The sequence below is a fragment of the Thrips palmi genome, unplaced genomic scaffold, assembly GCF_012932325.1.
Source record: "Thrips palmi isolate BJ-2018 unplaced genomic scaffold, TpBJ-2018v1 HiC_scaffold_10, whole genome shotgun sequence".
NCBI classification, from domain to species: domain Eukaryota; kingdom Metazoa; phylum Arthropoda; class Insecta; order Thysanoptera; family Thripidae; genus Thrips; species Thrips palmi.
In genome coordinates, this window is record NW_023144621.1 from 22,321,463 (window position 1) to 22,335,291 (window position 13,829).

Below are 13,829 nucleotides of genomic sequence, written 5' to 3' on the forward strand. Positions count from 1 at the left end.
CACTCAGTCATGTTAGAAGTCCCTCCATCCCTGAGCTTAGTATCTCAGACAAAAAATGAATTGTCGGTCGGTCGGTCGGAGGTGTAGTCGGCAAGAGCGTCGCCCACCAATAGAAGGATCTGGGTAAAGAAATCACTATAGTATTCAACTTTAACTCTTTATTTGTTCTAGGTATATCTTTAATGTACAATTAATTTCTAGTATGCATAAAATCACAGGTCACTGCAAGAGTGATCATACCTATTCCATGCCCATTTGCACACGACACTTGGTTCAATTCCTTTATAACAAATGTAACATTTGGTGCAAAGAGCAATTGTAAAATAAGGATTTCACAGGATTCAACAAACAAATAGCTGGTAACATGGGCAACCTCTGCCATTTGCATAAGAAATTTTTTGAAGTCAGGCATCCTCCAAGCATTAGAGTTTAGGGAATTATCTGATAACCTCTCAAATCTCAGGTAGGACATGGACAAGTCTCCTGCTTGACTACCAAATTACTCCTAACTAAACGTTCATCACGAACATTTGTAAGGCAAGTATAGCAATTGCTCTTTGGAGCACCAAGGGTCATTAAAACTAAAATTCAGGTTGACACACTTGTCTCAGTGAAAGAATAGTCACTCAATAAACAAAATCAAACAAAACAATAATTATTATTACTAGAAAACATATGATTCACTCAGATGCTTGAGTTGATGACAACACACACACCACACCATTTTATTTTTTTTAAATTTATAGATAGCTTTTCCAATGAAATTGTGATTTGGTTGCACACCAAAATAATAGCATTAAGTCAATTAATACACTCAATCAATATGAGGAACGAAACTCAAGAGATGATTTTCCACTCTGGTTAAGAGTGGGAATTGCATTATGTTCAGAGAAACGCCATGTGAAGAGCTCAGATATGATAACAATGAATGCTTTTCTAGAGAAGGGAAAATTGAGTGATTTATTGGCTGGTTACAAGTGTGCAAACCACAAAAAAAATAAAAAAAAAATGCTCAAGCATATGAGAATAAGTGCACTAATCAAACCAAAGAAAAAAAATCTTTTAAGATCAACAAAATATTATGTAATGACTGAATACAAGAGTTACAGACACACAATCACAACTTTCTATAATAATAAGGTAAAGAAACAACTTGATTTCAATAGGAAATATTTGCACACATTCTCACACTTAACACACAATAATTGCAACTTGAAATAAAATTTTCTGGACAAAGGAAATTATTCTATTTGTCTGTATCCATCTTAACTGGTTCATCCTTCTTATCCTTCTTACCATCCACAGCTGAAACAGAACAGAAAAAATTATTTCATTTGAAGATGAGCATAGGTACTCCCAGAAGACTTTTCTCATCTACCTACCCTCTGAATCATTGCCTTCACCGCCACTTCCTTCTCTTCTGCGTTTGCGAGTTACATGCCGGTTTCTAACAAACTTGTTGGGCGGTAGCTGGTCCATCCCTAGGACTTTGTGTACTTGCCTAAAGGCAAGTAAACGAAGGGCATGCTGAAAGAAGATAATTTGCCAAGATAAAAATTTTAAAAAGTTTCCAAGATGTTTAATTTTTTAACACTTTCTTGAACAAACCTGTGCTGAAGCAGTGATATCTTCCCGTTGCTGGGCGTTCAACAAGCCTGCAGCATCGACTGGTTCCTTCTCACATGGATCCATCAATCCTGGGCCTCCAGGCAGCATGATGCCTGATGCTAAAGCTTCCATGACTCTTCTTAGTGCTTCTCCTGGACTTAGTGGAGGTGGTGATGAACTTAGTACTTTTTCAACAAGAAGTTCCATCGGCTAAGAAAAAAGATAAGATTAAGATAAGTAGATCCTTCCTATATGTAACTTAATCAACAGTGGCCAGAGATGCATACCCAATTGTGAAGAGGCGCCCAGGTGGGAACTCTCTGACACAAGTCTCGTAGTATGCGAATAATCATCACGCAACTCTGAAGCTGTGTTGCTCTAGCCTGAAATTATTGTGAAAATCCATTAGAAAAAGTCAAAGCATTAACTTTCGAGTCCTACACCCTCAACTTACTCTCCACTCAACTTCGCACCGTTCATATAAAAGTTACTGCATTTAATTTTACGCAAACATACTGGCAAATGCCTTACAAAAAAAATCTGTTATATGGAAGACAATTGCTTCCTTTGTAACACCATGCAGTGTTCAACAAAAATTCAGAGACAGTGCGAAAGTGCGACTGCATTATCATGGCTTGCTTTTTTTATCTACCTTTCAGCCTTGTGAAAGTAAGCAACACTGCTCCAATACAACTCCTCAAGTATTGAGGAGATAAAAAGCAACAGTGGCATGGGGGGTATTCAAATAAGAATACAATGAAGAAAATGACACACAACTGCACAAGCAGAACACATGTCTTCCATAATAAAGGTAATAATGCAAGAGACCAAAAAATGTATTTAAAAAAAAATCATCAGGAAAATTGGTAATTGAAAAAAGATAGCAACTATGGTAAGCTGCCTTCATAGTAAAATCAGAATGTGCTGTTACCAAGCCACAGACAAAATCATGACACTATCTTATAATAAGGTTAATAGAAATTTGTGTAACTAGCTAATGTGTGCCAATTTCGCAATTAATAACTGACATTTCCATAAGCTTAGTTCAACTAAAAACCTACGTCTAGAACTGAATTTATGCATGAATTGAAAACATGGCAAAGAGCAATAGTGCATCATGAGGTGATTTAAAATATAATAAGATAAGTTTGCTTTTTTTAAAAGGAGTGAAAAGAAACCAACAATGACAAGGCTGAACTAAGCTTAAGGATTAACTATTGTTGACTAAACAAGGCTGAAAAGTGAGTAGTCAACCATGGTGAGGCAGGAAGTAGTAAGATACCTGGAACCACTTGGCATGCCTCAGGGCGGCAAGAGCCTCCAAACATTTCTGCTTGTCCAGCACGTCTGGGGGGTCCTTCACCTTCACAATCGCTGCCTGAGCTGAGTCTGACCGGACAAACAAACTGAGTCAATGCCCGCAGACACGCAGACACGCAGGCTAAGGGTGTTTGACCATGGGCAGAAGCACCATACACCAAGAACCAGTGGTGCTTGGCCCTTCTCCATCCATCACCACATTGGTAGAGCAATCCCACATCATGGTTCATTCCCACAAAGTTAAAAACTGACCCAAGCTCTCTCTTTGCTAATTCAAGAAAGTGAGGAAATTTAAGACACATATGTCACTCATTAATAAACATTGTGTGGGAAGAACAGATTTGATGGGGGACTGCTTTACACCCTCATGATCAAAAATCCTTGAATCCCCAGCTCGAGTTGTTTGGAGGCACACCTAGAAACCTTAACAGAATATACAGTGTAAAGTATGAAAGCAGTTTACACTGCACATTGCAGTCACAATTAAATGAATTCAAATGCAAACAACTAGGGCAACCCAAGCAATATCTCTTAAAATAAAATTAAATAGACAAAACTTGTACTGCTCATGTGAAAAGAATTTACATGACCATGTATACCATCATTACTTTTCACAAGGCCGCACAAGCTCACATGAAATAAAGAAAAGTGAATATGTAACTAACAGCGGTTAAGACAAGAAGAAAGGCTAGACATAATACACAGGAGCAGCCACATAGAAAAAGCTCAGAAAATAAACTTTCCACAGAATTTTACTATTCCTTAGAACATTGCCACTGATACTTTCCTGGTATACCCCAGAAAAAATTCAAAATGTCAAACCAATGAAGATAAAATAAAGCTCACGTTTTGTGATCGCACTACATTATAAAAGACAAGTCCTTACTCCTCTCATTTAAGAAAAGAGAGGTAAAAAAGGGAAGAAAGAACCAGTGACCAGTTCGATTTGACAGAATCCCAACCACTAGTCTTACCACCAGCTGCCTCACTGGGAGTAGGGGCCACAAGCTGTTCCCTCATGACGGGTGAAGTTAGAGTGATGGTAACAGTAATGTGAGGCTCTTTGGCGCCAATCACAACGAGAGCAGCATCTTCAGGCTTGCATTTCACACTGTATTTGTCTTCTGGAGCAACAATCTGTACAAACAAGAAAACAGTTGGAGCAAAACCAAGACCAAAACCCTGATGTAGTGAGTCAGACATTATGACTAACCAGCAGCTGCTTTGGCAGGTTCTCTGAAACCTTATACAGCAAAGTCCTTGTTGGTTTCTCTGCACACAAGACAACAAGGTTCACAGAAGTGTCACCATGAAGCAAAAGGCCCTTTGCAAGAGAGCCGACGCGCATCACGCCTTTCAGCAAGCGATGCCCAGTTGATCCCTCTTCCTTTCCTTGCTGGAATGAAAACCTGAGACACAGGAAACAAGAAAACAAATTTAAAAAACAAAACAAAACATGAAGCGAAGAACTGGAGAGATGGCACGAACCACGGCACTTACAGACTGCCATCACTGCCATCTTCTTTCTTAACAACAGGTTTGGTTGCAGGTGGTGTGCCAGCGGACGCTGCTGGAGTGGCGGTTGGTGTTGGAGGGGTGCTTGGAGCAGGTGCAGATGTAGATGGAGATGCACCCGATTCTACACATTTTTTGAATACAGAAAAGAAACCTTATTAGGATTGCTTCTGAGATTAGATAATATTTAGCCCAACGACATATCAATAATGCGTACCTGTTTTAACAATGGTAGGGGTTTTAGCTTGGACTGGTTTTGTTGCCGGCTTTGCACCAGGTTTGGTTCCAGCAGCTTGAGAAATTTCAGTCAAGTGATCTGATACAAACTTCAGAGCTTTCTCCGAATGTGAGACAATCTTGTGTACAGCGGACAACTCCTCTTCGCTAGGATATATTTCCGTGTGACGAGCCAGAACATGGCGGTCTTCCATTGAATCTGGGCGTCTCATCGGGTTTGGCCCAAAGAACTGTAAGGGATAATGCAAGGTGTTAAATAGGTAGATTCGGGTGAGGCCATCTAATTTAGGTGAGGCAGAACACTCACGGGAGGCATCATCATGCCAGGACCCGGGGGACCGAATCTGGGAGGACCCGGAGGACCTAGAGGACGATGATCCCGACCGAACCGCCGGACCCATTCGAAGTACTCCATTTCCTCTTCATACCTCCGTCTCTCCTCCCAGTAAATACGTTCTTCCTCTTCCATCATCATACTGAAATCAGAACAAATAAAGTAAGTTAAAACAGAATAAATAAAACAAACAAAGACATTTATAGTTCATCTCAACTCACCCACGCATCCTTTCTTCATCGCGTCGCCTCATGAAGTCCTCTCTGAAATGCATACGACGCTGCTTGTCTTCCATTCCCTTCCGTTGCCGCAGAGAAGGCTTCACTTCAACCACTAACTCAGGATTTACTTTTTTCTTGTACTGAAGTCTATGTCTACGGCCTTTCATGTGCATTTCTTTAGCATTGGGATCGTTAAAACGACACTCGCATAGTTTGCACATGAATGAAGTAGATTTCCCTGTAAAACGGACAAGTAAAGTACTTTCGTTAGAGAGGGAGAGAAGGGCCCACACACAAGGTTGCGTATTTGTGCAAGAGGTTCTGTGTCTTATCATAAAAACATACCTTCTTCATTTTTTATTTCTTCAATATAATCTTGACCAACAGGCTGGACATCTTTGTCCACCACTTCATCATCATCTTCTTTAGCCTCAACATTTCCAGAAGATGAAGCGGCAGCAGATGCAGATGAATTAGCAGCTGAGAATAAAAACAACATCAGTCAAGATATACTTGCATCGATCAAGAAAACAAACAAGGGGCCAGAAAGACAATACACCAACCAGAAAAACTATGCCAATTAAGAGCCAAACTACAAATTGGGAGAAATACAGGAGAACAGACGAAGGGAAGCGGTTGGTTTAAGTTCAGTCAGAACAAAATTGATAGCACTATTAAGAAAGAACCAAGAAGACACAACCCTCCGAACAAAATTTCAAGAGAAAAAGCTCTACCAGTTCAATTAACTGGGCCCAAAATATAATATACGTAAACGGAATTCAAACCATACTCAAAAGAAGCCATGATTACAATATCCATCGCATTCAGTTGAGAAAATGCATGCAAAAAAGAGCAATAGAGGAGGAACTGTACTGTAATATTGAGACAAAACAAAAAACAGAGGTAAAAACAAATTGTTACTACAGCGTCTGATCAGAGTTAAAGATTAACTACACTGGATTAAGATGCAACAAGATACACGCACTGCAGGAGTGAAAAACTCACACAAGCAGACTGTAAAAAGAGCAAAATAACCTCAGTCTCGTCATCAATCATCAAGTCAGAATAAAATAAGGTTGAAATCTACACTAACAATCTGATCAGAGTTTTAGATTATCAACACTGGATTAAGATGCAGCAAGATACATGCACTGCAGGAGTGAAGAACTCACTCAAGCAGACTGTAAAGAGAGCAAAATAACCTCAGTCTCGTCATCAATCATCATGTCAGAATGAAATAAGGTTAAAATCTACACTAACAATTTGGTCAGAGTTTTAGATTATCAACACTGGATTAAGATGCAGCAAGATACATGCACTGCAGGAGTGAAGAACTCACTCAAGCAGACTGTAAAGAGAGCAAAATAACCTCAGTCTCGTCATCAATCATCATGTCAGAAAACAAAAAAGATAAATATTCATTGACAATCTGATCAGAGTTTAAGATTATCAACACTGGATTAAAATGCAACAAGATACATGCACTGCAGGAGCAAAGAACTCACTCAAGCAGACTGTAAAAAGCGCAAAATAAATCTCTGTCTCGTCATCAATCATCACATCAGATACAAAAGTTAGATTAAGGTCAGAGTCTAAGACAATCTACAAAGGACTGAGATACAGCAAGATACATGCACTGCAGGAGCAAAGAACTCACTCAAGCAGACTGTAACAAGATCAAGAAGAAGAACCTTAGTCTCATCATCAATAATTACATCAGAAAGGCATAAGATCAAATTTAACATGAATTACATTTGAGACCTTGATCAAAAGACTGATAGTTGGTGCAATGATTATTTGTTTCATTCATGTGAATAAAATAACAAAGTACTTCAGTTTGATTGCATAACAGATTGTACTTTGGATTTGCTTCAGTGCGCATAACGTACATTACTAATTAAGCATGTTGACTACAGTACACTAGGGTGTGGGGTGGTATGCCAGGAATTGTTTGTTAGTGTTCTAATGATCTTGGACCATGTACACAACTTACCTACTAAAGACCAACTTTAACAGAAGGAACATGTAAAGAGTGCCCAGCATATCAGAGAACCAATGTAATTGACTTAGGAGACAACCATTACCAAACAGAATTCAAGCTACAATTTAGAGATTTGAATGAAATTCTCATGCACTTCATTCACTTCCGAAAAACAAGTTTTGTAGTTTACAGCCTCCCAGCCACCAAAGAAGCTACCAATGACAGTGACATTACTACTTAAGGGAGTCTTGAAATTGGGGATAAAGAGCACTCATTACTTACAAGGATTAAAGTTGATCTTTGGTGTAGTTGAGGTTGGATTGGCAATTGCCACAGGCTTCCTGGCTGGTGTACCTGAGTTAGAATTTGATGCGGCGACCTTGGCACTGGTTCCTACTTTCCCTTGAACAACCGGATCCGTCGAGGGTATCGGCTTTCCCAATCGCGTGTGCAGTTTAACCACCTGATTAATGGAAAATAGAATGAGGAGTAAGAAAGGTTTTGAAAAGTAGACAGAAACTTGGATCTTAATCAACTGAATTCAAACCTTCTGATGTCTTGCACCACGGATGTGCGCAGCATAAGCATCAGAGCCAGTACAATCAACATCACAGAGCTCGCACTTCAAAGCATTTTGGCTATTGGTGGTTGTTGCACCTCCTTTCAGCATAGCATCTTTCTTCTTGTGCTTCTGACCCTCCAAATGTTCTCGATAAGTCTGTAACAAATACAACTCACATCACCAAGTGCTACAACACACAATAGAAACTGTAGCCAAGGTTAAGCCACAACTACAACTGTACCTGAGGGCCAGCACAACTGATCTTGCAAACATCACAATAGTGAACTTGCTGCTGTTTAGGAGGCTGCTTAGGATTGAATGATCGTTTCAGTCCACCACCGACAGGTCCCTTGCGATAATTATTCTGCCACGTTGATGTATTTCCACCAGGCATAGTATTGGTTGTGCCTGAAGACTGTAACTTGTTAACAACATTGCCCGCACCTTGGGCCACACCCGTTCCTGCTACAGGACCAACAGTAGCAGATGCCGTTCCAGAGGGATTTGTTGTTTGCTGAGCAGCATACAGAGTAGCTGCACTGTAAACAGCTGCATCATAGTTTGAATATGTGGCGTTTGCAGCTGAAAAGACAATGACATTTTAAAAACAACATTCAGCACATAGTCAGTACCTAACAACAAAATTGAGAACTTACGCTTAGCCTTGGGTGCAGTCTGGTTCGTCACTGAAGTGGCTGAATAGTTGGTGGTGAAAGCAGCATTTGAGTTGGTTTGGTTAGTGCTGTATGCAGCTGTAAACAAAAATGTCCAAAGGGCAATGTCAGAACAACATCCAGAGACCCAAACAGAAAAGTTGTGCAAATTATTGAACACACACAATGTAAAGCACCAAGGTGGAGCCTTAAAAAAAACAAAAAACAATGTGACACTCAGTGAAAGGGAAGAACAAACAGAACTGAGCTTTACTCAAAGTGGTTGGCAGGATTAATGAAACAACTGTCCCACAATGCATAGGTAAACAGAACATTGGAAGACAAAGCAAAATTACACAGCGTGACAAGATGACAAATCGGTATGACTTTCACAAAACACACTGTTTGGACAATATAACTGAACTTATGGTTCACCAAGTGAAGAGAGGTCCACAATAATGACAAATATTTCAGACATATTAAATAAGTGGCAAGGAAAAAAAATCGTGTTAAGAGCAAAACCAACCTCAAAAGTTCAAACACTTGAAAAACTTATTAAGAACTCACCACAAGCTAAAAAATCAATGTTTGATGCTTTGTATGGAATACCTATCAAAAAGAAGTTAACTTAAAGAGTACAGTAAAATTGTTATGCTGGTTAAAAATCTGCTTGGGGATTAAGTGAGCTAAACAAATGAGTTTGGGTGAGATGTACCTTTCCCATTGTCCGGAGTAAGAAGTCAACATGATCAAAATGGTAGTGTCCAATACTCACATTTAGCATTAGGCTGAGCTGGAACCACAGCAGGAGTGTTATAACTTGAAGCATAGTTAGTGGCATTTGGCTGCGCTGGTTGGGCTCCGTAAGTGGTTGCATAGGCAGGCGCTTTGGGGACTCCTTGTGCTGGTTGTCTTGCTGGAGCTGTAAAGAACGAGTGGTGCTGTATACTGAATTTAACACTCCAACACAATAGCAAGGGTTAATTTACTAAGCCCAGATTGGTTTGCTTGCAACTTTCACACTCACGTTGATAAAGAGTTTCGGGTGTTGGATAAGGAGCAGCAGCCGCTGTAGTCTGTTGGTAATATGTCTTGGCTGGACTATACGCAGTCTGTGCTGGGTTGCCATATCCATAATCAGAGTAATTGGGCGCAGCAGCGGTTCCGGCACCAACGGCTAGCAATAACCAAAGCACAACCCTTTAGACATGACGTTTGCAAGCAAAAAGTAAGGAAGAATAATGTTGAATTATAGGTACAGGAAACTGTAAACACCAACAATGACATACCTGCATATGCAGCTGGGGCAGCTGCGGTCGCAGCAGTTTGGTAACTAGTCTCGTAACCTGTAGTTGGTCGCTGTGAAGAGTATGTGGGTGCAGTGGCAGCAGGCGTCACCGCATAGGGCGTTTGGGCATTTTGATAAGCCGCAGGACTCGCGCTGGAACAATTGTGTTCAACAAATTATCAGCAACAGAGAAAATTATTGGGGACCCAGTAAGTTTTAACACACAACTGGTTGTCTGGGTTCACTGAGCTAAACTGCATACAACAAGTTGTAGAAGCCCAGAAGTGGCAAGGGGATGCACAGAATCATGGTGACAAAGTGTAATTCGAGGGCTTTGATGCTCTCATACTCGAAACTCGTACATTCGTTAAGTGAGGTTATGAGCACAGAAGCGACATGAAGACGGTTGACAGGGCATTGTAATGCAGGTACAAAATGGAAATATGATCGATTGAAAACCCTGAGACACTTCGAATCTGGGAAAACTTAAGACATAGTGAAAAAGAGGGGTAGTATGACAAAGTAGCTCGATGAGAAGAGACTATAAAAGCAAAATATCGATTATGTACAACATTCCATCCATTCGGGTCCCAAACGCCCACATAGATGCATGATCAAATACACCGTGCAAAGCTGCTTGTTTCCGGGAATAACTGAATCCAACGAGGGAAAAAGCAGTGCATAGATTCAACGCTCTGGAATCAAGGACAGCCTAGGCTAGTCCAAGAATACACATCCAAAATAAAATATGAGCTAAGAGAAGATTCGGCTAATGCATACACTTGGGACGGCGTTGAATCTGCAAACATTACCTTAATAAAATGAGGATGATTGTCTCTCGTGATATCTCCTACTGACAACATCTTTCAATGTGATCTCAATTAAATGGGTTACTATAACAGAACTGCTGGGATAGGGGCATTGACGCCGGGTGCAGCAGGCGAACAGAAACTAGGTATACATGGGACCCAGAAAGTGGTAGACTTGACCGACTGAAAATAAATGGATACTGTAAAATTTAAAGTGGATCAGGGAAGTTTACTAACCCGTACTGCGTCCCTCCATGTGTGAATCCATAGAAATTGTTCGCAGCCATCCTTCCAGCTGAAGAATTCTGGGGCCGCAAAACAAGATGGAGTCCACCACTGCGGCAGATGGGTCAAATTCACTTCCGGAAAATTCCACGCGTCACAGGTCGTCTGACACAAGAAGTGCACGGGCCTCGTTGTACCCGCATAGTCCTGGCAGTTTATAAAAATTAAAATCTTTCCTTGAAGTTTGCCTTTATTTCGGTGGTCACTTCATTTCTTTTAGCCGGCTGAAATGGTGACGTCCCAGATGGGACATGTCACGTCACTTCCTGACGCCTCTTTTACGAATAATTCAACCTGAAGACTAACTCACAATTACCTATCGACAAGTTTTCATTTCTTTTGTTAATTGTTTGACGTGGCAATATTGACGTAGACCAGGTCATTTTTCGACCTTTGACCTTGATTTGACTTCGGAGTACTCTACCGTCGTCTGCTGCAGCTTGTTTCATTTTTAAAAGGCTGTTACCGGGTTCGCAACGTTGCCATTGTTTTTGTTGATTTCTGAACGACTAGCCTAAATTTTACTTCAAATTTTAGTTATATTTAAGGCAAATACCAATCGTGCTTGAGTGCATTTTGGTAATAAATCCCAAGTAGACATTTTTGGAATCTAGTGTCATAAGTTGATTGGAAGAATTTATTTACTTCCCTCTTCACTAACCTCCTGCTTCCTGTTGTTTTATGGTGCATTGTCATCAAGATGGTAAGATTTCACCTTGTTCATGAATTTTGTCAAAACTGCTTTAAATATCTCCAGTTTTTCATGTTTGTGTGATATTTTACTTTATGATAGTGTGACGAGAGTTGCATACGTACTAGTTATACTGAGTGGTTGCTGCTGTCGAAATGTTCATGACACAAGACTCTGAAGACATCTTTCTGTTCCTTTTTTACACCTCTAATTGAACTTTTGCTTTTCCAGTCTGCCATCTTTAATTTCCAAAGTTTATTAACTGTAGTACTGCTAGTGATATGCACGTGTGCATACATTCGCTCACTATTTCCAAGTATACTTGATAGAAACAAAGTTGGGTATGTGAAATTTCAATCCTAATGAACTTATTGAAGTGTGGCAGGAATTTCGGCTTAAGATTTATTATTTTTACAGGTTTCTTGGAACATTTTGGAAGTGTGCTAGAATTGGTGAAAGAAAGAGTCCCTACGTAGCAGCCTCTTGCGTCATAATGGCACTCAGCATCCTATTTTGGTCATAATTATTGTAACTGTTTATTAAATTTGTTTCCAATTTCTAAGTTTTGTCATTATATCATCATAAAATGTTATCACTATCATATTTTTGTGCATCTGCTTACCATTTTTTACTAAAATTTGAAAACACATTTGGCTCTGTCAAGATACTTAAATTAACTGCATTTGTCCTGAGCGTACTGTGATGAAAAAAATGAAAGCAAAAATCAGAAGAATAATAAAGCTACATCTGTTGACGTAAACAAACCTTTCTTTAATTCATTTTCCAGTATATCAATCTCAAAGTTGTGATTGTCAGACAAACTTCTCCTGCTTTCTTCTAGAAAAGGATTTGACAATAGACCTTGACGACACTCAAGGTTAAACTGCAGTGATAATTTTTTAAACAATCCGCATGAGACAGATGTAAGCAGGGCTTTGGCACTGAGTGGGCGAGCGATACCCCCCGCTGCAGTGCTCTGACCATCCCCCGTGCCTGGGGTATAGCCGCCAGCTCCGCCAGCATAGTCAACGTCTGCCTCTCCGTGTCCCACCTGTGCTGCGCGGCTGCGCGCTGCGCCCCGGGAGCGACAACTCGGAGCGGTGGTGCCGGAGTGGTAGCGGGCGAATGGAGTCCTAAAGTCTGACGTGGGACTGTAGGCCTCTACGTGCGAAGGGCTGCCCGTTGCATTTCCTCCACGGGCCACGTCACGGGCCACGTCATGGGTGCCGCCAGGCTCGCAAGACGTGGAGCAGCGCTGCCAGGCTCCAGCAAAGGCTCCAGGCCGGCGGGGAGCGCTGCTCCAGCTGCACCGCGGCCGCCGACACCGACAGCAGGCACACCTCGCTGACGCCGCGCTGCTCCTTGCCGTGGTAGTGCGGCGTCCGGCCGGGGTCCGCGCCGCTCCACGAGAAGATGACCCGCATCGGCCCCGGCTGGTCGAAGACGTCGGAGGCAGGGTTGAGAAACAACTACGCGAAGCTTCGTGAATCCATGCCGGGAAAAAGAGTCATTCTTGCCTGGATTTGCACGTCCATGACGTGGCCTGTGTGCACCGGCCTCGCCAGGCGCACGGTGGTGTGAGTGTCGTTCTCCTGAGCGCCCACCACCGCCCAGTCCTGGGCCTTGTCCAGCGTGGGCGAGCCGTTTTGGTCCGCCCAGTAGTCCTGCAGGGCAGCAGACAGCGGCAAATTCCATTCCACACCGGCGGGACTACTGTGTGTGAACGCCTGCAGTCGGCAGGGCGGGCCAGCCCGCGCACCGCAGCGGCAGGAGTGGCTGCCTACCTTCCGGGCGCGAAGCTAGCGAAGCCGAGCAGACTCAGTACGGCACCGAGGCCTCCACTTACCCTTGCATGCGCCGCGCCCGCGTCGTCCACCCAGGCCATGACGAGGTCCGCGCCCGCCATGGTGCCGGTGTAGGGCGACAGGCCGAGGCCGACGTAGCCTCGCGTGCGGGCCGCCACCTCCAGCACCAGCACGGCGTCCAGCTTGTCCAGCGCGTTCCAGCGCAGCACCACCACGCCGTCCCGGTCCAGGCGCTGCTCGAACTGCCACGCGTCGTCACGGCCAAGCGCCACGGGCAGGGTCATGGCCTTGGTCATGGCCACGGCCAGCACGACGCAGACCTGCATGCTGCGCCGGAGTCCGCCGCGCCCTCCCGTGTGGACGGGCATGGCGCTCAGCCTCGTCTGGCCTCGCGCCCAAGCCTCGCGCCCAAGCAGCCGAAGAGGAGGCTCGGACGGCATTATCAGGCATAAGCTGTGAAAGCGCTCCCGGTCGCGTCTGGGCCCTGGGTCGATGCATGGAGTGGATCTCTCAGTCCTGC

At 42.8% G+C, this 13,829-nt stretch overlaps 3 protein-coding genes across 5 annotated transcripts; 1 reads left to right on the plus strand and 2 right to left on the minus strand.

The window, feature by feature from the left end:
- Positions 1-143: 143 nt before the first annotated feature.
- On the minus strand, positions 144-11,250 carry LOC117654145 (zinc finger RNA-binding protein). 3 transcript variants are annotated; one of them, XM_034400353.1, is made up of 21 exons: positions 11,130-11,250; positions 10,766-10,960; positions 9,721-9,872; positions 9,459-9,608; positions 9,207-9,353; positions 8,435-8,530; positions 8,020-8,360; positions 7,764-7,934; positions 7,499-7,679; positions 5,581-5,715; positions 5,236-5,473; positions 4,988-5,156; positions 4,661-4,910; positions 4,429-4,567; positions 4,142-4,337; positions 3,903-4,065; positions 2,891-2,997; positions 1,896-1,991; positions 1,609-1,818; positions 1,383-1,527; positions 144-1,305 (listed from the first exon to the last, which is right to left on the minus strand). In XM_034400353.1, exons 2-21 carry the CDS (start codon positions 10,813-10,815, stop codon positions 1,247-1,249), a joined length of 3,195 nt encoding a protein of 1,064 aa, XP_034256244.1. In that variant the 5' UTR covers positions 10,816-10,960; positions 11,130-11,250; the 3' UTR covers positions 144-1,246. The 3 variants fall into 3 exon arrangements, 2 of the variants coding, with proteins under 2 accessions (XP_034256244.1, XP_034256245.1); XM_034400354.1 differs by lacking the exon at positions 11,130-11,250 and having other exon boundaries at positions 7,571-7,679; positions 10,766-10,954; XR_004588284.1 differs by lacking the exons at positions 144-1,305; positions 1,383-1,527; positions 2,891-2,997; positions 11,130-11,250 and having other exon boundaries at positions 1,777-1,818; positions 10,766-10,954.
- Positions 11,251-11,256: 6 nt separating this feature from the next.
- Positions 11,257-12,268, plus strand: LOC117654148 (protein kish-A). The gene is made up of 3 exons (XM_034400357.1): positions 11,257-11,516; positions 11,736-11,845; positions 11,922-12,268. Exons 1-3 carry the CDS (start codon positions 11,514-11,516, stop codon positions 12,025-12,027), a joined length of 219 nt encoding a protein of 72 aa, XP_034256248.1. The 5' UTR covers positions 11,257-11,513; the 3' UTR covers positions 12,028-12,268.
- On the minus strand, positions 12,263-13,456 carry LOC117654147 (DBH-like monooxygenase protein 1). Its single transcript, XM_034400356.1, has 3 exons — positions 13,351-13,456; positions 13,022-13,168; positions 12,263-12,937 (listed from the first exon to the last, which is right to left on the minus strand). Exons 1-3 carry the CDS (start codon positions 13,408-13,410, stop codon positions 12,722-12,724), a joined length of 423 nt encoding a protein of 140 aa, XP_034256247.1. The 5' UTR covers positions 13,411-13,456; the 3' UTR covers positions 12,263-12,721.
- Positions 13,457-13,829: the final 373 nt, after the last annotated feature.

Bases quoted from the DNA above. Each gene is read 5' to 3' on its own strand.
- LOC117654147 (XM_034400356.1), bottom strand. From the start codon at position 13,410: ATGGCGGGCGCGGACCTCGTCATGGCCTGGGTGGACGACGCGGGCGCG. The intron at 13,169-13,350 runs GTAAGTGGAGGC...GCTGCCCTGCAG, and splicing joins CGGGCGCGGCGCATGCAAGG to GACTACTGGGCGGACCAAAA. The intron at 12,938-13,021 runs GCAAGAATGACT...GTCTTCGACCAG, and splicing joins TCATGGACGTGCAAATCCAG to CCGGGGCCGATGCGGGTCAT.
- LOC117654148 (XM_034400357.1), top strand. The intron at 11,846-11,921 runs GTATGTGAAATT...TTATTTTTACAG, and splicing joins CTTGATAGAAACAAAGTTGG to GTTTCTTGGAACATTTTGGA.
- LOC117654145 (XM_034400353.1), bottom strand. From the start codon at position 10,815: ATGGCTGCGAACAATTTCTATGGATTCACACATGGAGGGACGCAGTAC. The intron at 8,531-9,206 runs GTGAGTATTGGA...TTTTGTTTACAG, and splicing joins AGCTCAGCCTAATGCTAAAT to CTGCATACAGCACTAACCAA. The intron at 1,528-1,608 runs GTTTGTTCAAGA...ATCTTCTTTCAG, and splicing joins ATATCACTGCTTCAGCACAG to CATGCCCTTCGTTTACTTGC.